Source organism: Danio rerio, chromosome 6 (assembly GCF_052040795.2).
Source record: "Danio rerio strain M-AB ecotype USA chromosome 6, GRCz13ab, whole genome shotgun sequence".
NCBI lineage: Eukaryota > Metazoa > Chordata > Actinopteri > Cypriniformes > Danionidae > Danio > Danio rerio.
This window is the reverse complement of record NC_141026.1, coordinates 18,710,474-18,735,212: the sequence shown is the minus strand read 5'-3', so window position 1 is coordinate 18,735,212 and position 24,739 is coordinate 18,710,474. Positions and strand designations below refer to the sequence as shown.

Genomic DNA, 24,739 nt, shown 5'->3' with positions numbered 1-24,739 from the left:
AGTTTCCAGTGTCTTGAAATGGCCGAGTACTTTCACTAAAACACATTGAAATGAAAGGATAATTTCATCAAACATGTAAAACTTACGATCCTGAGGAAAAATAAAAAGAAGTGACCACTATAAAGTTATTGGTTATCCTGAATTAAATTAATGCAAATTATTGAGAAAATTCCATGTTTAATGTTATAAAATTGACTCGAAAAAGCGAAAATTTTCAATTCATCATTGTGTTAAATGTGAAAAGCAGCAAGTAAACACACAAAATAATCTACAATAAAAAAGAAATTGATTTAAATGGCACAAAATGTGTAAATGATGACAAGTTTATTTTATATGTGTGAAAACAATTCAGCTAATTGTACTTTACTGCATTTATGAAAAAAAGATGTTTTAAAATAAGAAAATAATCTTCAAAATAAGAATCTAAAACTTCCAGTAGGTCGTGGTAAATACATACACTTACATACCTTTAACTACACATGACATTTTACTCCACCTTACATATTACTCACCCGGATATATATAATTGTATAAGGGTCATTCTCACTATAAAGTGCCTTCGAGACTAAATTGTTTGAGAGTTTTGATTAAACCACAGTTGTTGTATTAATTAGACCTTAGACTGTAAGAAATGAATGTTGGTCAAGCTCCTGCACTTTTTACAAATAATCTGCAAGTAGAAAAACAGTAAACAAACCTCACATTGTGTCAACCCAGTCATGGACAAATGTAAAGTATCAGTACAGTCAGAGCATCTGGAAAGTTTTCATAGCGCTTCACTTTAACCACATTTTTATGTTACAACCTTAATTCAAAATGAGTCAAATTCATTTATTACCTCTAAATTCTACACACAATACCCCATAATGACAATGTGATTTTTTTTTAATTGTTGCAAATTTATTAAAAATTAAAAAAAACCTGAGAAATCACATGTACATGTACTCAGAGATAGTAGAATCTCACAAATGTTTTAAGTGTTGCCCAGCCGCAGCTCTACAGTTGTCTGTTAGAGAGGCTCTGCTGCTAATGCCCAGGAGGATGCGGGACTTCCAGTTGAGTGTGCACTTATCCCTGAGGACACACCTTGATTTGGGTATGATACACAAGGGCGATGGCATCCACAACCCAGTGTGCCAGCCTCTGCTTGATATGGCACTTTCCTTCTGCCGACTGCCGAAACAGACACAAAGCAAAATAAAACAAAAAGAAAAAGAAAAAAAAACAGACTAGAGAATGCTCTGTTTGGGCCACGTAAACACCCAGTGTGCGACCTCATCACAGCAATGGAGGGGGTTAAGTAAGCCTCCTCCAGGGTCAATGCTTAAAGTCTCACTATCTGATCTGGAGTGGTAGGAACCTTGGGCACATAGCCAGGCCAGAGTCTCAGGACAATGTGAGAGTTAGCTGGCCCAAATTCCAAGCATGATTTGCTGACAGAAAATGCCTCCAGGTCCCGGACTCTATTAATAGAAGCCAGTGTGATGAGCAGAGCTGTCTTCAAGAAAAGAAAACTTAAAGATATTGAATCAAGCGGCTCTCTTTGCAGTGCGCAGAGGACCACAGAGTGATCCCAAAAGGGCATGAGAGGTCAGCTACCGATGCTGCCAGGTCACTTAAGGTTTCTATGTCATGTCTATAGATCACACATGAAGGTTTCAGAGATTTGATTTGATTTATTTATTTCCAAACAGAAATATCACACATAAAACATCATTAACAAAAAATACATTTCAACATGGTGGAAAATGGAGTGGGATGAAGCACAAGCTTATTATTTTCCCACCCCATCACCACACACATCATTCGTCTATTACTTAAACTGATTTCTTCTTTTACTGATCTCTTCTTTTTCATAAAATATATTTTATCCTTTTGATATCTTTGACAAATTATATGTTTGATTCCAATTGTACCTTTACATTTTGTAACAGACCCAAAGGAAAAAAATTCACTGCAAATAGCCATTAATTAAAACTTCATCATACCTTTCTCTATTTATCCTTTTTCAATCACCTTCATCATTATATTCCTTTAATAATATACATTTATACAACTTTTTCAATTGATTATTATCCTGACATTGTTTGGGAGTCTGATCTAGACTGTTCCATAATTTCACATCACAGACAGACATACACAAACTTGTTAAAGTTGTCCTTGTTTTCAACCTCCTAAACCTTAGTTCTTCTCTCAGATTATATCCCTCTTGTCTTTCTTCAAATAATTTTTGCATGCATTTTGGAAGTAATTCATTCCTAGCTTTAAACATAAATTGTGCTGTTTTAAATTGAACCAAATCTTTGAACTTGAGTATCTTTCATTTTAAATATAAAGGATTTGTATTCTCCAAATAGCCCACATTTTCCATCAGTCTAATGACTTTTTGTATTTTAAGGGATTGATTGTATTTGAACAACATCAATTAGGACTAACAAAAACCAGAAACAACTATCTAACTAATGCTGAGATGACTTATTTATATTTGTGTGCAATAATTCCAAAATGTATGTCTAATCATTATTAAATATTAATGATGACAATAATACTAACAATGAATTACATCTCTCATGATCGTGCTGCCCTGAATGTGCTTGAATGTAAGTTTATAAATAAATTCATGGTTTGCATCAAACTAAAATGAAGCATTGCAGTAAGAAATATTTTTGTTTTGCACTATTGTTTTTATCTAATAAATAATATTTCTGCTACAAAACAAACAAAAGATTATAATAAATCATTTAATTCAAGGCTGAAAGCTGCAAAACTGTTTTTAGTTAGTAATTCAAGAAAGAATGGACAAAAGAAAGTAATAAAAGTCTCACTTCTATCACTCTTTAAAGGTTTTGATCTGGGTTTGTGTCATTTTAAATGCTCAGTCTTGTTATGAGCTGATTTTCTTTCTTCTGTGTTTGTGGAAAGCAGGCGAGTCAGCGCACTAATTTATAAGCAGGCAGAGCAGGATTCTCGTGATGATCACCGGCACAATACTGCTCTTTGTTATGAGCCGCAGATTCAGTTTAAACTTAGCAAAGGCGAGCTTCTTTGGGGATGATGTGTACAGTGTTAGATTTCACATTTAGCGGACATTTGAGCAGAACACGCAGTGAATGCAACGCATCGAGCTTCAGGCACCTTCTCCGAAAACACGGATCAACATTCACCACATGTCATGATCGCTGTCATCGGCGCCATTACGTTGTAACTTTAGGTGGGGTTTGCAAATCTGTGTGTAGGCTACTTTTCACTCTTCAGCTGTTTGCATTTCCAAATAACATAACCTTTGTTTTACTTATATTTAATGACAATTTGTTTAAGTCAAACCATTATTTTAATTAATTAATTTCTGTTTTAATCAACTCCATAAGTTTTAGTAAATTATCCCCAGAACAAAAGAAACTTTTATCATCTGCAAATAATATAAACTTAAACAACTCTGATATCTTACACAGATCATTCATGTAAATTATAAACAATATTGGACCTAAAACTGATCCTTGTGCTATGCCACACTTTACATTTAGATATGAAGATTTATGGTTGCCAATTTCCACAAACTGTTGCCTATTTTTTAAATAACTGCTTATTCAGTCCAAGGCTACTTCTCTAATACCAAACCTTTATCATTTGTTTACCAATATATTATCATTTATTGTATCAAATGCCTTCTTTAAATATATAAAAATTCCAACTACCTTCTCCTTTTTCTGATCTGGACGTAAGTGCCAGATAGAAAACCTCCTTGAGAAAGAAGGTCCTTTCTCAGGAGAATCTGTCAGGGAGGGTCTGTCCCGAGGAGTGTGAGTTCTGGAAACCAGGTCTGGGTGGGCCAGTGTGGTGCAACCAGCAAGATCTGCTCCTCGTCCTCCCTGACCTTGCACAGGGTCTGTACAAGAAGACTCACTAGGGAAGCGCAAACTTGCCTGATACACATGTCCGAATCCAGCAGTGAGCCAGTGCATCTGTGCTGAGCGGAGCAGTGGCCGGTCTTGGCTAAAGCAAACAGGTAAACCTGAGTTTCTCCAAAACACCCCCATATCAGCTGGAGTACTTTAGGGTGAAGTTGGCACTTTCCTGGGATTGTGAGCTGCATGACATTCCTTGGTGCTTCCCACTGACATCCCTGAGACATGCAACAAAAACCTAAAATTAATAACAGAATTTAACATGAACCTGTTTATAATAAGAACAATTAAGAACAATCAGTAAATAAAAGTGAATAAAGAGTTAAATGTGAAGTGCCATTAGAAACTCCTGGAATGTCAGTCGCTTTGTAAAAATGAACAGTATTTTACTGTAAATCAGGAAATTCTCCATTAGATTTATTTGTGTTTTATAACAGATTTGGACAGTTGCACAGTTTAACCACGCTTAATGTTGTGTTCAATGTTCTCTGTATTTCTCAGTTCTCCTGCATTTGTTCTGTTAATAGGTGTGGATGCCAGTTCACAGGCCAGTACTCATGAACTTTGAGAGGCAGTTTTTGGGGAAACTGTATCATAGATAGGGGTGTAACGATACACTCAAGTCCTGACGATGCACTGAGGTCTTATGAAGCAAAGGAATCTCTCTCTGTGCAACAAAGTGAACATTATTTACAAATGTATCATCTGTTATATCTCTGTGGTAAACAAACATGTGATTTCACGGCCATGAAACAGCATTATCAGCGTAATACACTCTAAAAAAGCTGGGTTGGTTTTTTAACCCAAATGCTGGGTTGAGACTGCTGGGTAACAAAATTGGGTTGATTCAACCCAATTTGGGTTGAAAATCGGTCTTTATCTATAACCCAGCAGTGCTGGGTTGGGAACACGGACGTGAAAGAGAGCACGCACGTCACGTCAACATGCAGGGACATCAACGTGAGAAACCGCCATTTTCTTTGCGCTGTCTTTGAGGGGAAGCGAGTGAAATTCTGTCTGAGACGCAAGTTATTTAGTGTGTATTTAACAATTTTCATAAGAAATAACACACTTAGTTTACTTAGTATAATATACACGCGCTTTTTTTTCTGTTTCTCCGAGTCCGCCTGACGACCGACCTGTTTCTCCGGACCTGTTTCTCCGCCTGACGGCGACCTGTTTCTCCGCCTGACGCCCGAGCTGTTGCTCCGCCTGACGCCCGAGCTGTTGCTCCGCCTAACGCCTGACCTGTGCTCGCCTCACGCCCGACCTGCTGCTCCGCCTCACAGCCAGCCTGTTGATCGGTGGACGGGAAAGCGCGCATGGCATCGGAAGGAGCTTGAAAAGTATAAGGTAACTAATGGAACTAACGTGAAGCATGTTTGATGACCACTTTATAAACACAACACCTAGGATAATTTAGGAGCTTTTTATTGTAATAAAATGCCTTTTGAATGACACAGATTTTTATGTTGGCTAGGTGATGACAGTAAGTAACGTTACTGTGATTTGTGATCTTTCTGAGGTGTTAACTGTAAAGCAGTAAGTAGTATTTTTACTCTTGTATTTCTTAAGTTTGTTCATGGATTTTTGTGACAATACTTTGATGCATAATTGTTGAATTCAGCTTCTCTAACAATTTTTTTTTAATCAAAATATATACAATAATTGTCCTGCTCTGCATGTACATTTTGTTTAGCTGTACATTGAATAGCAAATGTTATTAATTTACTATGAGCATTTTACATTCTAGACGTGATTTGACATATCTTTAATTAATCCTGTATGTAAGGGTCGTTTCATGCAAACGGAAATGTCTGAGCTAAGGCTAATTCCAACCTAATCATCTTCGACTGCAAAAAGAAAAAGTTTGACATCCGTTTTATGTGACACCCTGGATAATTATTATCATTTAGGAGTATTTGTTTGATATAGTGACTTTTGGCTAACATGATCTTTTTTTTACTTAATTTTGCTTAAACGCTTTTATTTGTTATTCTTTTTCAGATGGATAATTGCGTGAAAATCAAACTAAAAGAATGCAATCTTGAGGAGTTAATCCCCACATTTGAAGGTATGTAATAATATTTTACTTGGTTCATTGTAATCATTAGGGCTGCCCTTGTCTAAACATTTGTCTGGTTGACTTGTGATGTTTATTTGAAGCATTAGTTGAATAATTACAGATTTATTAATAAACCTTTTATTCATTGATTCATTTTCTTTTTGACTCAGTCCCTTTATTAATCTGGGGTCGCCACAGCAGAATGAACCGCCAACTTATCCAGCATATTTTTTACACAGCGGATTCATGCAGCATACATTGACTTTGCCAGTGTGGACTTTTTTTCTGCAACTAATAAATTTTGGGGTGCATGGTGACGCAGTGGGTAGCACATTCGCCTCATAGCAACAAGGTCACTTGATCGATCCTTGGCTGGGTCAATAGGCGTTTCTGTGTGGAGTTTGCATGTTCTCCCCGTGTTCGCGTGGGTTTCCTCCAGGTGCCCCGGTTTCCAAAGACATGTGGTAAAGGTGAATTGGGTAGACTAAATTGTCAATGGTGTATGTGTGTGAATGAGTATTTGTTTCCCAGTGATGGGTTGCAGATGAAAGGGCATCTGCTGCATAAAACTTATGCTGGATATGTTGGTGGTTCATTCCATTGTGGTTACCCCAGATTAATAAAGCGACAAAGCTGAAAAGAAAATGAATGAATGAATAATAAATTTTTAGTTGACTAATGGTTATTCAATTATTAGGGGGCAGCCCTAGTAATCATTAGCCACTTCAACACTTCAAACTGAGAGATTAAACTTTAATGCCAATTTGTCTTTGTCTGGTTATTTTTTAAAATCTGCTGTTCATGCAAGTGACATTCTCTTGTTTTATTTTTAGCACAGGAGCGAACCTTTCCTCGTTTTTAGGTCAATTTGAATAGAATTCAGAGGGTAAGGATTCAATTAAAGGTTTCTCGATGCATAATGATGCATTTAATGCATAATGCTTGTCTTAGTTATTTTATTAACAATGAAAATGTTATTTTTATGTTTGTTATTAGGGTGGCATGGGGGCACACTGGGTAGTGCTGTCGCCTCACAGCAAGATGGTCGCTGGTTTGAGCCTCGGATGGGTTTCCCCCCCACAGTCCAATGACATGCGGTGTAGCTGAATTGGGTAAGCTAAATTGTCCATAGTGTGTGTGTAAATGAGAGTGTGATGGGTTGCAGTTGAAAGGGCATCTGCTGCGTAAAACATAAAAAGATGACGGTTTTGTGAAAGTTGTGATTTGGTCACAGCTATGGTTTATCAATTTTTTTCTGGTAAGATGCTTTATATAGATAGTGAATGCAACAAACTCTAAATGGCCTGTAAGCCAATTATTTTCATTAAAGGAGAAGTCCACTTCCAACAAAAGGTTCACACATAATGTTCTCACCCCCTTGTCACCCAAGATGTTCATGTCATTCTTTCTTCAGTCAGAAAGATTTTTTTTTAGGAAAATATTTCAGCAATTTTATCCATCTTCATGGACTGAGATTGTGCCTCATTTTTGAAGTGCTTAAAGAAAATTTAAATGCGGCTTCAAATGATACAAATACGGTTGCAAACAGTCCCAGCTCAGGAAGAAGGGTCTTATCTATTCTCATTAAGAAAACACAATTAAATACTTAATAATTTCAAATGCTCATCTTGCCTTACTATTACTTATTAAAAAAGGTTCCTTAGGCAAACCTGTTGTTGCATTGTCATCTTCACTCGGGCCAAAAAATTGCAGCATGGTGCCATGGTCAGTGGTTAACTAATGCCAACACTGGCTGATAGCTTGGTGTGTTATGGCCTTAATTGCTTCTAAAGGTATTTTAGGTGTTCTAAAGTTAACTCTAAAGATATTTAACTTTTACACTTTTGAGTTTTTAATAAATCTTAATTCTATTTATTTTTTCAGATTGGGACCAATATTGCTGAGTATCTTCATCCATTGAATTCAAGAATCTATTGAGTTTCCTCATGTTCTCGTCCTTGGAGACCACCACTTCTTTCAAGCCTTTGCTCACGTGCTGTGCTATTTATTATTGCAAAGTACATTACTTGCTAAAGTGGACGTTTGCTATAAAGCATTCTACATCTTTGGTGTGAACTACCCCAAGCAGTGTTCCCTGGTGTGGCAGACTGTGGTTTATGGACATCCTGGGGAGGAGACACTAGCAGTAAGGGTTCTGCTAGCATTAATTTTTGCTGACAAACAGTAATCATTAATACTGTGACCTCACTGCTTCCTTGGATTCTGTGTTCTTTAACTTGTACTTTGGATTGTGGGGGAAAAGGAGCACCCGGAGAAAACCCACACAAACACGGGGAAAACATGCAAACTCCACACAGAAACACCAACTGACCCAGCTGAGGCTTAAACCACCGACCTTGTTGCTGTGAGGCAATCGTACTACCCACTGTGCCACCATGACACCCATTTCTAAAGAATAGTTTTAATAACTCATTTCTAATAACTGATTTCTTTTCTTTGCTATGATGACGGCACATAATAATGGACTAGATATTTTTTAAAGACACTCTACACTGCAGTTACATTACAACTAATGTTTCTTACAGACTCTTTTATATCTCAGGATTGATGTTTGCACATGATTGTTCGAGTAAAAGTTAAAAAAAGTTTTCCTATTTCAAATTTGTTTAAAAATGCTTCCATCCTCAGGTTTCATTTTAACTTTTATATCTGTTTTTTCTTCAAAACTGCATTTACATTGAACTTGATCATCCTTACTGATGATTGCTTTATATCTCATATATTGATGTTGGCACATAATTGTTAAAGGAAAGTTATAAAATGTTTTCTTATTTTTTCTTAATATAAAATTTGTATTTTCTTAGTTTTTATTGTTTGTTTTGTTTTTTCAAGCTGTTTGATGCCTTTTCATTATTACTTTCACATATTTTTTTCTGCATTGCAGTTGATGATTTATATGAGAATATGTTGATGTTTGTGCTCAAATTACTTTCTGACTTCAGTCTTTTAGAAGCATTTTCATTATTACTTCCTTATACTATTGTTTTTCTCTACTCTGCAATAACATTGCAATTGCCTCTTACTGATGATTCCTGATTTATACATGATGCAAATGTTTTTGAATGTATTTCAAATATGCATTTTCTTAAGGTAATTTGTCTGATTTCAGTCTGATGCATAGTTACTGAACTTTAGTCAGTGTTTCTGTGATACAGTTTGATAAATTTTCATAGAAATCGTCTTAATCGTCTTAATATATATATAAATCATCTTTTTTCTTATGACTTTAACAGTCATTATTTAAAATAGTAAAAACATGGTCAACCATTTGGTAGAGCAGGCAGTCAAAGGGTTAATGCTGAGGTGCAGATGGGAAAAATGTCTTAAATTCATTTGGACACATTTTATCTTTTGTCATAAATAAAATTCCATTACTGAACAACTATGTATTGCTGTAGAATTGTTTTTATTTTAGTGATTTTAATTATCAGTTTCTAGATTAAATTTCTGACCCATTTTGGGTTACATTCAACCCAGCAGTGTAGTAATTTTTAACTAATAGTTGGGTTAAAATCACAACCCAGCATGCTGGGTTAAACTTGTAACCCAACTTGCTGGGTTAAAGTAACCCAGCGTTGGGTTTGTCCCTTTTTTACCCAGCGCTGGGTTACCAAAACAACCCAAATTCGGTTGTTTTCAACCCAGCAGTTTTTAGAGTGTACAGGAAAACAGAATTGACCTTTTTGGGTGAAATATACCTTATACAATAAGCCGAGTACTGCAAAAAAAACAAGTTCAGTATTGCAAGTCCTATCGTTTACACAAGCGATGCACATCAGCACATTTATATTTCACAGTTTCACATTATGATGTATCGTTATACCCCTAATCAAAGAAGAATGTAAAGAACACGCCTTGAACTCATTTTAATCTGTCTACTTTATATTTTCAGCTAATAGGCTGTATAATTGGACATCAGGGCACCAAAATTAATGAAATCCGTCAGATGTCTGGGGCTCAGATCCAAATTGCTAATGCCATGGAGGGGTCATCAAACCGCCAGATCACCATTACTGGAACACCTGCCAACATCAGCCTGGCACAGTATCTTATAAACGCCAGGTGAGATTCAAAGCAAGTAACAGAATAAATGCTAAACACAGATGTGTGTAAGTTCTGAATTAAATGTACTTAATATATTTATTTAAAAAAATACTGTAATCAAACGTAAAGGAATGCAAAAGTTTAAAGAGAAGTGTTGTAGATACCAAGGCTAAATTTAATTGATGAACAAATAAAGTAAAATTACAACAATCTTTTATTATTACAGATTTATTTTTAAAGCTAAAGCTCACTTTTTAATGATCCTCACTAAACCAATGTTTCTATCTTGTCTTCAAAAATAATTCTATACTGATTTTTATTTAGGAAATATATTATTATTATCATTAGTAGTAGTAGTAGTAGTAGTGTTAGTAGTTAGCATAGCAGTAGTGGCAGCAGCAGTTTTTTTTTTCTTAGCAGTGTGGTTGAATTTGGTGGTGGTCAGTACTGCCAGGATAACATTTTTATTTTTTTTGAAAAAGCAGTTGCAGGAAAGAATAATTCTTAATTAAATCTAGTTTAGAGTTATAGCACAGAAACGTTCGAGGTTACAGAAGTAACCCTTCGTTCCCCGAGAAGGGGAACTTCAGTGCCATGAATGGGAGGATTCGGATCAGAAGCCGCTTATCTGGAGAGTATTGAACGGGCCAATGAATGAAATTAATTGGCAGCGTAAGCTTGCGCAGGTGTGCGACATCTGCAATTATCTCAGCATATAAGCACACCTGAAGCCAGCAGACGCCATCCTTTTAAGCTGAAGAGACTTTCAAACAGCTAAGGGACAGTCATTATGGCGACGGAATATGGCACTTCCGTTCCCCTCCTCGGGGAACGAAGGGTTACTTCTGTAACCTCGAACGTTCCCCTTCGGTTGGGGAACTTCAGTGCCATGAATGGGAGAATATGGAAAGCGCCATAATGACTGCACCTTACCAACACCCCCGATGAGGAGATAGTCAAGCAAGCGTGACGCACCCACATCATGGGGGGCGCGGTCCTCCAACGTGTCCCTGGCCCTAATTTATCCTACTTCAACAGAAGTTTTACGGATTTAGATATATTTTTTGGGAAGTCGTGAGCATCTAGATAATTCTAGGAAATACGACAGTACGTTGGGAAGCGTGCAATCCCGATAGGGAGGACGCTGCGGAGGCCATCCGTTACCCAAGGGGGGGGTAGATGGCAGAATTTACCTATGGACTAGCCCTAAAAAGGGGGAGTACGCATAGCAAAAGAGTGGTTAGCGGAGAGGGAAGACACGGGTCCGCCCAGGGGGGGGACTTAACCGTGGCGGAATAAGCATATGGGATCGCCTAGTGGGAATCACGCATAGCAGGCACCTATACCCAAAACGCGGGCTGACCAGCGGGCAGACCTACAACGTAGTGGGCCAGCAAGTGACTCCTCCGCTGAGTCAGTGCTGGGGGCCACGGAGGAATCTGCAGGGCTCACCTGACGGGGAACTTTACTGACAGATAAAAAAGGCGCACGTACCTCCGTGTTAGGGAGAATGGCGCCGCAAGCGTGTTTCAACACCCTACCGAGTTGTCTCCTCAATCACCAAAGGGTTACCTAATACCCTTGAGGAAACCGGCTCCACTCGCAGATTGTAAAACCTTGCAAATGTGTTGGGTGTCGCCCAGCCCGCAGCTCTACAGATGTCTGTTAGAGAGGCGCCGCGTGCACGCGCCCAAGAGGATGCAACGCTCCAAATGGAGTGTGCACGTACTCCCGGGGGACACGGCTGACCTCGACTCGAATAAGCGAGTGAAATGGCATCCACAATCCAGTGGGATAATCTTTGTTTCGATACGGCACTCCCCTGCTGCCGACCGCCATAACAGACAAAGAGCTGCTCAGATGATCTAAAATTCTGAGTACGGTCCACATAAATGCGCAGAGCGCGAACTGGACAAAGTAAAGAAAGGGCTGGGCCTGCCTCCTCCGGGGGCAGCGCTTGCAGGTTCACTACCTGATCTCTAAAGGAGGTGGTAGGAACCTTGGGCACATAACCGGGGCGGGGTCTCAGGATAACGTGAGAGTAATCCGGCCCGAATTCCAGGCACGAGTCACTGACCGAAAATGCCTCCAGGTCCCCGACCCTCTTGATGGAGGCCAACGCAACCAGCAGAGCTGTCTTCAGGGACAGAAATCTTAGAGATACTGATTCGAGTGGCTCAAAGGGATCGGATCGCAGACTCGTGAGAACGAGGGCGAGATCCCAAGAGGGCATGAGAGGGGGGCGAGATGGATTAATTCGCCTAGCACCCCTAAGGAACTGGATGACCAGGTTATGCTTTCCCACGGTGCCGCCAGCTACCGCGCTATGATAAGCGGAGATGGCGGCCACGTAAACCTTGAGAGTGGAGGGCGACAGCCTGCTGTCCAACTTCTCTTGAAGGAAAGAGAGCACAACACTAATCTGGCAATTTCGGGGGTCTTCTCTGCGAGAGACGCACCATTCAGTGAATAGACTCCACTTCAGGGCGTAGGCGCGCCTCGTGGAGGGGGCTCTAGCCTGAGTGATGGTATTAACCACCGCAGTCGGTAGGTTACCTAAGTCTTCCTCGCGTCTAGGGACCACACGTGGAGGTTCCAAAGATCGGGGTGAGGGTGCCAGATGGTGCCCTGTCCCTGAGAGAGTAGGTCCTCTCTCAAAGGGATCCGCCAGGGGAGGGCCGTCGCGAGGAGTGAGAGCTCTGATATCCAGGTCCGGTTGGGCCAAAGGGGCGCAACTAGCAGAACCTGTTCCTCGTCCTCCCTGACCTTGCACAGAAACTGCGCGAGCAGGCTCACTGGGGGAAATGCATACTTGCGCATGCCCCGAGGCCAGCTGTGGGCCAGTGCATCCGTGCCGAGAGAGCCCTCGGTCAGGGAAAAAAACAACTGGCAGTGAGCGTTCTCGGGGGAAGCAAACAGATCGATCTGGGCCTCCCCGAATCGCGCCCATATCAGCTGAACAGACTCGGGGTGGAGTCTCCATTCTCCAGGGCGTAACAGCTGTCGTGAGAGCGCATCGGCTGCACGATTGAGCGTGCCTGGGACGTGAATGGCGCGCAGCGATTTCAGCCGCGGGTGACTCCAGAGGAGCAGACGGCGGGCGAGCTGAGACATGCGGCGAGAGCGCATACCCCCCATGCGGTTGATATACGCCGCCGCTGCCGTACTGTCCGTCCTGACCAGCACGTGTTGCCGCTCCAGCACCGGTAAAAAGCGGTGGAGAGCGAGGAACACTGCCAACAGCTCTAGGCGATTGATATGCCAATGCAGCTGGGCACCCTTCCAGAGGCCCGCAGCCGCATGCCCGCGACACACGGCTCCCCAACCCGTGTTGGAAGCGTCTGTTGAAACAACAACATGGCTGGACGCCTGTCCTAGAGGCACACCGGCCTGTAGGAACGAGGGGTCGTTCCAAGGGCTGAGGGCGCGGCGACACAGCGCAGTAACCGAGACCCGGTGTGTGCCCGCGTGCCATGCGCGTCTGGGGACCCGATCGTGAAGCCAGTGCTGAAGTGGTCTCATATGGAGCAACCCGAGCGGCGTGACGGCGGCTGCGGATGCCATATGCCCCAGGAGCCTCTGAAAGAACTTCAGTGGGACCACTAGTTTGCGGTCGAGCTCCCTCAGACAGTTCAGCAACAGGCGAGCGCGTTCCTCGGAGAGGTGCGCTACCATGGTGATCGAGTCCAGCTCCATCCCGAGAAAAGAAATCCTCTGCACGGGGGCGAGTTTGCTCTTTTCTCGGTTGACCTGAAGCCCCAGTAGGCGGAGATGCCGAAGCACCTCGTCCCTGTGCATAATCAATTGCTCCCGCGAGTGGGCTAAAATCAGCCAGTCGTCGAGATAACTGAGTATGCGAATGCCCGCGAGCCGAAGGGGCGCTAGGGCACCCTCCGCGAGTTTGGTGAAGACCCGCGGAGACAGAGAGAGCCCGAAGGGGAGGACCTTATACTGCCACGCTCGACCCTCGAACGCAAACCGCAGAAATTGGCGGTGGCGTGGAAGAATGGAGACATGGAAATACGCGTCCTTCAGGTCTATGGCTGCAAACCAATCCCGAGGACGAACGCATTGGAGAATGCGCCTCTGCGTGAGCATTCTGAACGGCAGCTTGTGCAGACAGCGGTTCAAAACGCGCAGATCTAGGATTGGCCGTGACCCACCGCTCTTTTTGGGTACGATGAAGTATGGGCTGTAAAACCCACTCTCCATCTCGGCTGGAGGAACCGGCTCGATTGCACCCTTCGCCAGGAGGGCAGCAATCTCCTCTCGCAAGACAGGGGCGGACAGGGGGTTGACCCTGGAGAAATACACGCCCGTAAACTTGGGGGGCCGTTTCGCGAACTGAATCGCGTAACCGAGTCTGATTGTGCGTATGAGCCACCGCGAGGGGCTGGCCCGCGCTAACCAGGCAGGCAGAGCCCTCGCTAATGGAGTCATCGCTACAATCGCTGACGTACCAGCGGTGGGGCAGCGCGGAGTGGGTGTGCTGATCCGGGAAGCACGAAGGTCCCGCGGAAGAGCTGGAGGAGAGCGATTCGCTCTGGCTCCGCACCCTGACTCCGGAGAGGGGGCTGGAGGGCTGAGGGAAGGGAGACCGTCCCCCCAGCGCTCGTGAGCCACTGGCGAAGCACATAGAGTCTGCGAGCCGGAAGGCAGCGCGTCCCGGACTGGCAGAACTCGTGCAGTCACATCCGGGGAAGGGAAAAAGTGCTCTTTTACTGATGTTTTGGTGGCACTGAAAAGTACCGTTGTTATCGGGGCCCCGCCCTCCAGCGGGGAAAGAGCAAGTTTCCTCTTCTCCGGATGGCCTGTCTCAGGGACGCTTCGCGGTCCGTTTACCGGACTTAACGGCGCCCTGGGCAGGAGGGGCTGCCTGCTTTCGAGGTGAACGCCGCGCCCGCTTGGCCGGAGGCGCAGGCGGGGGCGGGGCAGCACTCGTTGGCGGGCGCCCTCGGCGAGGAACAGCGGAGGTGGATGGCTCGGCGGGCGGAGCGGGCTTACGGCCACGCCGATAGATGACATTGCCCATCGCATCCGACTGCTCTTTCACCGCCTTGAATTCCTGGGTGAATTCACCGACGGTGTCGCCGAACAGGCCAGCCTGGGATATGGGCGAGTCAAGAAAGCGAACTTTGTCAACGTCGCGCATATCGGCCAGGTTTAGCCAGAGGTGGCATTCCTGAACCACAAGTGTGGACATCGTCCTCCCCAGCGCACACGCGGCGGACTTAGTAGTCCGAAGAGCATAGTCGGTCGCGGTGCGCAGCTCATGTAATAAGCTTGGGTTGGACCCGCCCTCGTGCAGCTCGGCCAGCGCCTGCCTGCTTGGTGGCGCTGGTAGGTGGCCATCGCGTGCAAAGCAGAAGCAGCCTGGCCCGCAGCCTTATAAGCTCTGGCTCCGAGGGAGGCAGACAACCTACAGGCTTTGGACGGGAGGCGGGGCAAACCCCGCCACGTAGAGGCGCCGCGCGGACAAAGATTGACCGCGACAGCGCGCTCCACTGACGGGATCGCCTCATACCCCCTGGCAGCTCCGCCGTCAAGGGCGGTGAGAGCGGAGGCACTCGCAGCACGGGCAGAGAAAGGTGCCCTCCAGGACTGCGTGAGCCTACTGTGCACTTCCGGGAAGAAGGGGACGAGAGGCTTCGAAGGCTTCGCCTTCTGGTCCTCTACGTAGCACCCATCTAGTCGGTCCGGCCGCGGAGCTGGGGAATAAACCATCTCCAACCCCACGGCCGAAGCAGCCCGGGAAAGCACGGCTAACATGTCCGCTTCAGGATCCGATTTGACAGCGCTCACCTGCCCGGAGGGGGCGAGCGGGTCCGGATCTTCGTCGGACAGTGAAAGCCCACCCTCCGATGCCGCGGAGGACATCTGATCTCCGGTGTCAGCGAGTGTGAGAGCTACCATCTGGTTAGACGGATCACTCTCACCACCCGAAGCTTGGATGGAGCGCCGTGAGGAGCGAGAGGTCCGCGAGCCCGTGGGCGGCGGATTAGCTCCCGCTGAAACCCTCAGATCTGCCCGAGCGCCCGCTGCTTTTTTAGAACAGGAGGCAACTGGGGTGGCTCGCTCTCTTGCGAAAGTTAACTATACGCACCGCTCTGGAGGACCGGACCCAAAGAACCGCAGGCAAGGGAGTAACCCAGCTCGACCGTCTGCCACCGCGAAGACCCACTCTGGACCGGGAGACACACTCGTTCGCTCTGAAGTCCTGATCAGCAAGAGGAACCCTCATCGACTCACTCAGAAAGGATCTGAAGCGAAAAGGATGGCGTCTGCTGGCTTCAGGTGTGCTTATATGCTGAGATAATTGCAGATGTCGCACACCTGCGCAAGCTTACGCTGCCAATTAATTTCATTCATTGGCCCGTTCAATACTCTCCAGATAAGCGGCTTCTGATCCGAATCCTCCCATTCATGGCACTGAAGTTCCCCAACCGAAGGGGAACTTAGCATGCTGAATGTCTAGCGGTTATTACTCTAATTTATTTCAAACTAATTGTTTTATTCATATTATACAGTATATTCAAATATATTTAAGTTATCATACATGTAATGTGAGCAACAAATTGTATGAAAATATGCTTCATTTTAAATTTGTAAGTGGCGAAACGGGCAGTCATGAATGTTGTGATTGAGAAAAATGAAATCTCATTTTAATTACGCTGTAAAAAGCAATTAGTTGACTATAAAAAGGTAAGTTAAGTCAACTTAATAGGTTCTCATAATTTTAAGGGAAGTCAATTGGTCACTTTTAAGGCAGCGGTTTTGATCCCTTCATTAAAGTAACTAATCGCTTTTTATAGAAAACAAAATGATGTTTTACATTTGAAGGTGACATTTATTCTTAATTTATTCTTAGTAACACAGTTTGTTTCATTCAGCGCATGATATTCTTTGGTCTGAAAATAGTTATTGATTACAAACCAGATGATAGTCAGTGTTTAATGATTTATTTCAGCCTTCAGAAGGGCCTGATTGTTTAATCTTTGACATTTTTACTTGGCTCAACTTCATTAATGTTGACTGCGCTTCAAGTAATTGTAATAGTTCATAAAGCAATGTACTTTGTTTACATCTTTGTTTATTACCGTGATGTGCTGCATTGACTTGGAGAACTGAAAGTGTGACGGTGTCACATTCGTCCAGACATACTTAAGAAAGATTCATTTAATCATGTAAGAACTGACCCTTTTGGGCAACGCAACTGTGATTAAAGTAAAGCAGCAAGTAACAGAAGCTGATTTGAATGTAATGTTGTGACTTTTTAACAGGTCATTTGCTGTTAAATTTGTATAATAAATAATAAATATATTCAAGTTCTTTTTTTTCCAATCTTGGTTTTAATAGATAGTGACTACATTGTGAGTTCTATTGTATCTCTGCTGTATTTGCTCAATGTTACAGTTCTCTGTTCAGAATGTTTATTATTTATATCACAGAAATGGGATTCATTCAAACGTAATGTATTATGTATGGATTTCAGTGTTGACTGCTGTAAGATTTTATGTGATTAATAATATGACATAAAATCTCATTTTTCATTGCGATCTCATTTTCACGTCATTGCAAGGATACTTTTGAAGGTAAAAATAAATATGTATTTGCTTCTGTCATTTCTACTTCTAAAGACAGTTAATTGTGCTCCAGTGACTTATAATTGTATAATCATGGCCATATTCTGAGTCTGAAATAGTGTTATTCTGAATGTCTTAACACCCTTGGCAGTCTTTATCCAGTATAACATCATATAACAGGTTATGTCACCATATACAAAATAGATCATGCGTTTTGCAAAGATAATCATTTATTTTAGGTCTGTAAGAATTGAAATATTACAAATATTTTTGATGTCTTTGACAATTCAAAACATGAGCTGAAAACAGGGCCAATGGACTCCACAACCCACCAGGGGGGAATGCGGGAAAAACCAGTTCCTGCTGCAATTGCATCTGAGTATGCTGAAACTCAGCTTCATCCCCCCAACTCACGCATATGGTCATTTCAATGTTTGAATGTTCTAGATTAACCAAACTGACTTTAACTATCATGTTTGATATCATTTGAAATGTCTCAGTGCGATTGGTACAATGGTCTCGTTCTCTCAGAAATAGACATAATCAAAACAATAAATATATAACTTCAGGCATCTTTTGAACCACTATGAAGGGTGTGACTTTTCCCTAAGTGTGAATGCCTTTTGTTATTCACACCCCCTTTCTTGAGGGAATTCTTGGATTATTTAAGGTAAGGTCTGAGAAAGATTCAGCGCGATTCTGCCTAACCAGATCAGCCCATAACATGGTTTGATCCATGTTATGTATATTTTTGAAGTCAGGAATGCATCTTTTTCATCTTGGATTTGTCTTTGATAATTTGATGTTTTGTATTGATCGTTTATGAATTGACTGATTGAATTTGGCATAATACATTTACCTGACTAATAAATTATGTTTTGAATTATTCAAACCTCGTGTTATTATCACTGATAAATGTTGTTGTCCATAGCACTACAAGCCACTGTACAGGTTAGTAACGGAATAAAACAAGTTAGACGGAGCAGCGTGGCACGCTATACAATGTTGTTAGAGATCCGACTAATAAATTGGCATTTATTCAAGTATACTTGGACTGTAAAAGGCCAACTATTTAGAACAACAAAATATTGTTGAAACTACTTTAAATGTGGATATTTAGGCCTTCATCTACAAACGTATAATCCTGCGCGATTATTATTAAAATACTTTGTCTTGATTAAGTAGATAACAGATCTATGGGGACCACATAAAAATCTCCTAAATTGAGTAAGTAGGGTTCTGCCTTTTTAGGAGAGTGGTTAATCGCCTCTGTTTAATGACCAAGACTGACAAGCTTGTATTAAGAGATTGTATACCTGGCCGGTGCAAGACTCGAGATGCTATAGGAATCTGAATAAATGAGAATAAGGTATAATAACAAATCAAAAGAATATTCAATCATAATCTAAATTAATGTGAACGGAAACAAAATAACCTTCTCAATGTTTTATAATTGGAGTCAGATAAAACGAGGATAAATATATTAATATTCTAAACTACCTCATACTAAAATTGGAGTCAGATATGAGTTAAGTTTAATATAGATCAACATTGTGCACTGGAAAGGCCGAACATGCAGTGAACCTTCATCCACCATTGGATACCGTCATTGGACCAACTGGCTGGACCCTACAGGTCTAAGAAAACAAGAACTGACTACAATCTTTAAGTTATAATTGCTGCTGAATGACGCATTGTATGACTTAATTTCATGATTTTTCTTTTAATAAAGTCTCTTGGTCTCACGTAGGTTTTGTTTGTTTTCTGCGCCAGTGATTTATACTTGAATATGTATGGAATTGTATTTTTACTTATTAGATGATTTAGCTGATCTCTTATTTACTCAGCATCACTGCAGCATCACAGAATGACTCTTTGACTCACACTGTAAACACTAATAAGTTGAGAATACTCAAATCTACAACTCTACAATTCAATTAATTGAGTTGACCAAATGTGGTCTCTTCATTAAATTAAATTTTTAAGCACAGATAACTTAAAATACAAGGGCTAACTGGCCCGGCCGTGAATCGAACCAGCGACCTTCTTACTGTAAGTCGACAATGCTAACCACTAAGTCACTGTGTTGCCCCAGCGTGTATATCAATTAAGAAAAATGTATATCAGCATTTAAATATCTACTGACTAATTTAACTTTTTTCTTTCGTCAGATGGGTTCAGGTAGTGCCTCTGTCCTGCTGCGCTTCAGAATTCAGCATCACAAGCAAAATGACCACCTTGAGTCAAATAACATATATTGAACAATCAGTGCGGTTGTCAAGGCAGAATCTCAAGCACAACCAATCATTTTAAACAGAGACATGGTGAATCATTTAAAGAAATTTAAATGTTAAGTTAAGAGAACTTACAATATGAATTAAAGTTTTTTGCTGCCTAATGAGTAAGTTAAACACACCTTTGATGCCAAAACTTGGTATTTTTATTAATATGAAGTTATATTGACTTAATATCTTTAGTAATGACAACAGCAGGGTTTAAAGTGGATTAAACCAATAGGCGAAGTAAGCAGCTGAAGTTAGGGCCCCAAGGAAGTCTGGAGGCAACAATAAATACTAATAACAGTTTCTATAAATTATATATAATCTCATTTCCTGTCGTATTTTGTAGGATAAGGCTCTAACAAATACAAATTTACTTTAATCAGTACATGTGTGCAATTGAGTCCCCCCACCCCCAATCATGGATCAGTCCAGCAGTCAAATCAGATGAAAATTTAGTTTTAGAAAACAAATAGTTTGTTCATTAATTTTAGTTGTGAACTCATTTTAAGCAAACAAATACTTTAAAATGTAGAGATTGTGTTCAGATAAAAATAACGAAAGGAAGACAGAGTGCTATAAGATAAAGACAGCTAAATAAATAAGCAAATATGAAAAGTGCTTATTACTGAAGGACTTCTGGGTCTCATGACTCGAATTGCTTAGGGCCCCCAAATCATCAAATCCGGCCCTGCTCATAACAAACAATCATCATGATCACGGTACAAAGTGTAGAGTAAACAATGTTATTAACACTATGAGCAGTATTTGTTAAAATAAATGTTAAATTATTGTGTGTTTCATTAGACAAACTGTTGAGATGATGAAAAACACGCTGTCTTATACGTTTTAGTTAAATTGTGATTCTCTGTGCTGAACATTGCCCCCTTGTGTTGTCTATGATCACTTACTGAGGAGAGACGTGACCCTGCACCACAAAAGCACTTTTTTACTTCTTTTAGTTTGAGCACATGCTTTTTAAAATAATTGAGTTGTTGAAACTTTGACCTACACATGAAAAAACAATATGTACATTTTAAATTACTTTCAAAATTATAATTGTATTCTAACCTAAAAACTGAAGATCGTCCTAAAAAGAGATTTATTGCGCTATATTGGGATAATTTGCAATTTGATGTGCACAAAAGAAGAAAAACACAGTAGTGTTTACTTTAAATTCTCGTAAGAAGTTTAGTATTTGTATTTTTTCTAACTTTGAATTGAAGATTATCAAAAAACTATTCAGCACTCTTCAATGTTGAAATTTTGTAGTTCAATGTCCACAAAAACACAATATTGTTCATTTCAAATTCTCATAGAAACTTTTCTTTTTTACCTAAAATTGAAGATCACTCAAAATAAAAAAACATTTGTTAAATATCAGCATGCGTGTATGGACATTTACTGAGTTTATTATCGACAGATCTGTGTTTAAGTAAAACAATTCGGCTAGTTTAGATTTTTATGTTTTAAATTCAGACATCAAATATTGCAAATAAAGGTTTGGTCTAGTTAGTTCAGCACACTACAGACAGCATGATCATATCTGACTGAACAGTCTCCTGATTCCTCCAGTGTCTGTGTTCATTCATTCATTTTCCTTCAGCTTAGTCCCTTTATTCATCAGGGGTCACCACAGGGGAATGAACCGCCAAAATATCCAGCATATGTTTTACACAGCGGATGCCCTTCCAGCTTCAACCCAGTACTGAGAAACATCCACACACTCTCACATGCACAAACACACTATGGCCAATTTAGTTTATTCAATTCACATAAACCACATGTCACTGAACTGTGGGGGAAACCCATGCCAACACATGGAGAACATTCAAACTCCACACAGAAATGCCAACTGGCCCTGCTGGTACTCGAACCAGCGACCTTCTTGCTGTGAGGTTACAGTGCTAACCACTGAGTCACAGTGCTGCCCTTGGTTTGAACATTTACATTTTAGTGAAACCAGTAAAGACAAAAAAAACTGCTGTAATTGCGTATAAAATAACTTTATTGTTTATGATTTATTTAACATCTGTCCCCGTTTTTCTCTAAGTGGAAGTGTAGACTAGCTTGTGTGTGTGTGTGTGTGTGTGTGTGTGTGTGTGTGTGTGTGTGTCTTCAGCTCGTACAGCTTCACACAGAGCCTCACAGATGCAGCAGAGGAAGCTCAGGATCAGGATCTGTTCTCCTCAGTTCCTCTGCCCCTCCTGCTCTCCTTCTACAAATCATTGACAGCGTTTATCTACACTGAACCTGACAATGCAACCCAAGCCATGACTGCTGGATTTAGATAAGTGTAATGTCACTGGCCACCTGTGCAGTGCAACCAGGGATGGCTCTCAATGTCATCTAAACTGGGCCGATCAGCCGGTGCTGCACTGAGACACCAGCGAATCAGCTGACGGCACTCTGTTACACACAACACCGTCTTCAGAAACACACAACAACACACTTCTGCTCGCTCGCCAGGCTATCTCTGAATGTGTCTGAATCTCTTACCTGTTGACAAGCTCCTAGGGAAGGTCAGTCTGCTTCTGGACGTGACCCTCTGTGCGCCTCTGAATGGGAAACGGTCACACAGGATGTTGTAGAGCGTCACTCCTACTGACCAGACTGTGGCTGGAGTCGCATGGTAGCGATGTCTACGAAACCACTCAGGAGGAGCGTATGCAGGAGTGCCTGAGAGACATAAGAAGACCACAAACATCTGCTCAACATGCTCCAGTACAGACAAATTCCCTTTAGTGGATCAGCAGAAGTTCACAAACATCAACAGAACGTTTCCTTCTGTAACTCAAACTCACCTGCAAAGTATTTGTAGGCCGAGCGCTTCAGCAGATCTCCACAGCCGAAGTCCAGCAGCTTGATGTCCTGGGACTCTGTGGAGATCAGCAGGTTTTCTGGTTTGACGTCCCGGTGCAGGACGCCGCGGCTCTCGCAGTGTTTTAGGGCCGCAATCAGCTGCACCAGCACTTTCTTGGCCAGACGCTCATCCAGACAGCCGTTCTCCTCACAGAAGCTTTGGAGATCTTGGCAAGGATCCGGTCGCTCCAGGATCAGGATGTAGCGTCTGGGACGGTCAAACCAGTCCAGCAGCTGCAGGACACTGGGGCAGGCAGGAGCTGATGTGACACGGGTCATCAATGCCACCTCCAGCGGCAGCCGACCCTGACCATCCTGCAGGACAAACCCTCCATTATATCCAGAACTCAATCAAACACAGCAAACACAACAGATTCACATCAAAACATACAACTTTCAGTCGCTCGGGGGTCCGGTCCTTTGAAACGTACTTGATGGCCACCTGCAGACAGGAAAAGCAGAGTAAATCACACCTGCCTGATTGTGACACATGACATTTACTGACAGCAACATTTCTAAAGCATGTCTGAACAAAGGAGGGAAGAAAATCTCTTACTGGCAGTCCATCAGACCTGCGCATCCCAGCAAACACAGAGCCGAATCCACCTCGTCCCAGCAACGGGCCCTTCAGGTACAAGTCTGCAACACAGAAGAGCACAAGAAATGAAGAAAAGAGAGAAAGAGAAAACATGCTGCGGTCTCTTCAATGACAAATCATTTCATTTCTGAGCCATAAGATCTAGAAGATGAGCTGTGCTGACCTCTGCGAGAGCGTTTGGCTGGTCTGCTGGACGAGGTGGACAGTGTTTGCTGGCTGCTGCTCTGCCTTTTCCTCTTGCTGTTCCTCTGGTCTGTGGATGCAGAATCAGCCAAATGTGAAGGCAGAGGAGCCAAAAAACCAGGAAGCTCAGTGGTGCCGTCCCGTGTATCTTCTGTGCATCAAAACATTTTTAATGAATCTTTTTTGTTGACTTCTGTAATCCTTTTCATATTAGTCAAACATCATACAGCATCATACAGTGATATACAATGACAAACAAATGAAAGATTAAAAACACTCACCTCCTCTTTCTTCACCCATGTGGGACATGGACAATCTCCTCCAACCTGCAATAAAACAGACAAAAACAGACAAATATGAAAATAAATGTAAAACAAAGTAAAGAAGAAGAAGAAGAAGAAGGAATGAAAAAACAGCAACAAAATTGTATTTAAAAAAATAATCAGAAAAATAACTAAAATAAAGATGATTAGAGAAATTGTGCTCTTTAAAATAAGTCTTTTTCTCTGAGAAATCCTCCAACAGCTTCAGAAATCTCAGGATTCGCACAGAAATGCTCTGCAAAGTCGCCTCGTCTCTCAACCAACAGATTGCGATAGGTTTGATTGTTTTTATATGCAGTCAGAATTCATATCGTAACACGCGCTGCTATAGCAACTAAAATTGTAAAATACAAATAGGCAAAAAGGGGTATAAATCCAATTAGTTCTAATTAAAAGCTCTTGTTATTAAATTAAAAATGTATAAAAATTTAATTTCCGGGGTAATTATCAATTGGCCAATCAGCTTTCATCAATACTGCGTCATCACCATACACTGATTGAGCTATCGAAATTAAATGAAATCAAATACTAAAAGCCTTATTTAATTTAATATTATTGTTGTTTATTATACAATTTATTTTATTTAAAAATATAATTCATTAATATACCTAAATTGTGCGTTGGCCATACATTTACTACGCAAGGAGTGACGTCAGGGACGTCAGTCACATGACCTTTCGTAATGCCCTGCTTCAGCGTGATTCGGCAATAATATGAAATTTAGCGTAAATAAACTCCTAGAAATGTGTTTCTCTGAAAATAATACAATAATTTTTCATGTTTATGATTCCTGTAGATCTCCCGAATGGAGAACAATTTCATCTTTGTCCACTTCTTCATTATGGTAAGTTACATTTATAGAAGAGCTCGTTTGTT

The 24,739-nt window shown here is 41.7% G+C and overlaps 1 protein-coding gene and 2 long non-coding RNA genes across 7 annotated transcripts; 2 read left to right on the top strand and 1 right to left on the bottom strand.

The window, feature by feature from the left end:
• Nucleotides 1-1,656: 1,656 nt before the first annotated feature.
• LOC137495942 (serine/threonine-protein kinase pim-3-like) lies at nt 1,657-24,127 on the bottom strand. Of its 3 annotated transcripts, XM_087257025.1 has the most exons (8): nt 23,822-24,127; nt 23,521-23,691; nt 23,316-23,398; nt 23,151-23,201; nt 22,702-23,074; nt 22,397-22,576; nt 22,211-22,306; nt 21,882-22,115 (listed from the first exon to the last, which is right to left on the bottom strand). In XM_087257025.1, exons 1-8 carry the CDS (start codon nt 23,847-23,849, stop codon nt 22,087-22,089), a joined length of 1,011 nt encoding a protein of 336 aa, XP_087113151.1. In that variant the 5' UTR covers nt 23,850-24,127; the 3' UTR covers nt 21,882-22,086. The 3 variants fall into 3 exon arrangements, with proteins under 3 accessions (XP_087113150.1, XP_087113152.1, XP_087113151.1); XM_087257024.1 differs by lacking the exons at nt 21,882-22,115; nt 22,211-22,306 and adding an exon at nt 1,657-4,143; XM_087257026.1 differs by lacking the exons at nt 21,882-22,115; nt 22,211-22,306 and adding an exon at nt 1,657-4,123.
• Nucleotides 4,847-9,376, top strand: LOC101884741 (uncharacterized). Of its 2 annotated transcripts, XR_015493544.1 has the most exons (6): nt 5,181-5,258; nt 5,386-5,447; nt 5,913-5,979; nt 6,804-6,856; nt 6,967-7,082; nt 7,855-9,376. It is a non-coding gene; the product is annotated as an uncharacterized LOC101884741 (long non-coding RNA). The 2 variants fall into 2 exon arrangements; XR_015493545.1 differs by lacking the exon at nt 5,386-5,447 and having other exon boundaries at nt 4,847-5,276.
• LOC147843470 (uncharacterized) lies at nt 10,451-18,510 on the top strand. 2 transcript variants are annotated; one of them, XR_015493575.1, is made up of 2 exons: nt 10,451-10,582; nt 16,495-18,510. It is a non-coding gene; the product is annotated as an uncharacterized LOC147843470 (long non-coding RNA). The 2 variants fall into 2 exon arrangements; XR_015493574.1 differs by having other exon boundaries at nt 10,469-10,591.
• Nucleotides 24,128-24,739: the final 612 nt, after the last annotated feature.

Coding starts and splice junctions, on each gene's coding strand:
- LOC137495942 (XM_087257024.1), bottom strand. CDS start 23,849: ATGTCCCACATGGGTGAAGAAAGAGGAG. Junction 23,692..23,821: donor CATGGGTGAAGAAAGAGGAG/GTGAGTGTTTTT, acceptor TTTGATGCACAG/AAGATACACGGGACGGCACC. Junction 23,202..23,315: donor GCAGGTCTGATGGACTGCCA/GTAAGAGATTTT, acceptor TCCTGTCTGCAG/GTGGCCATCAAGTACGTTTC.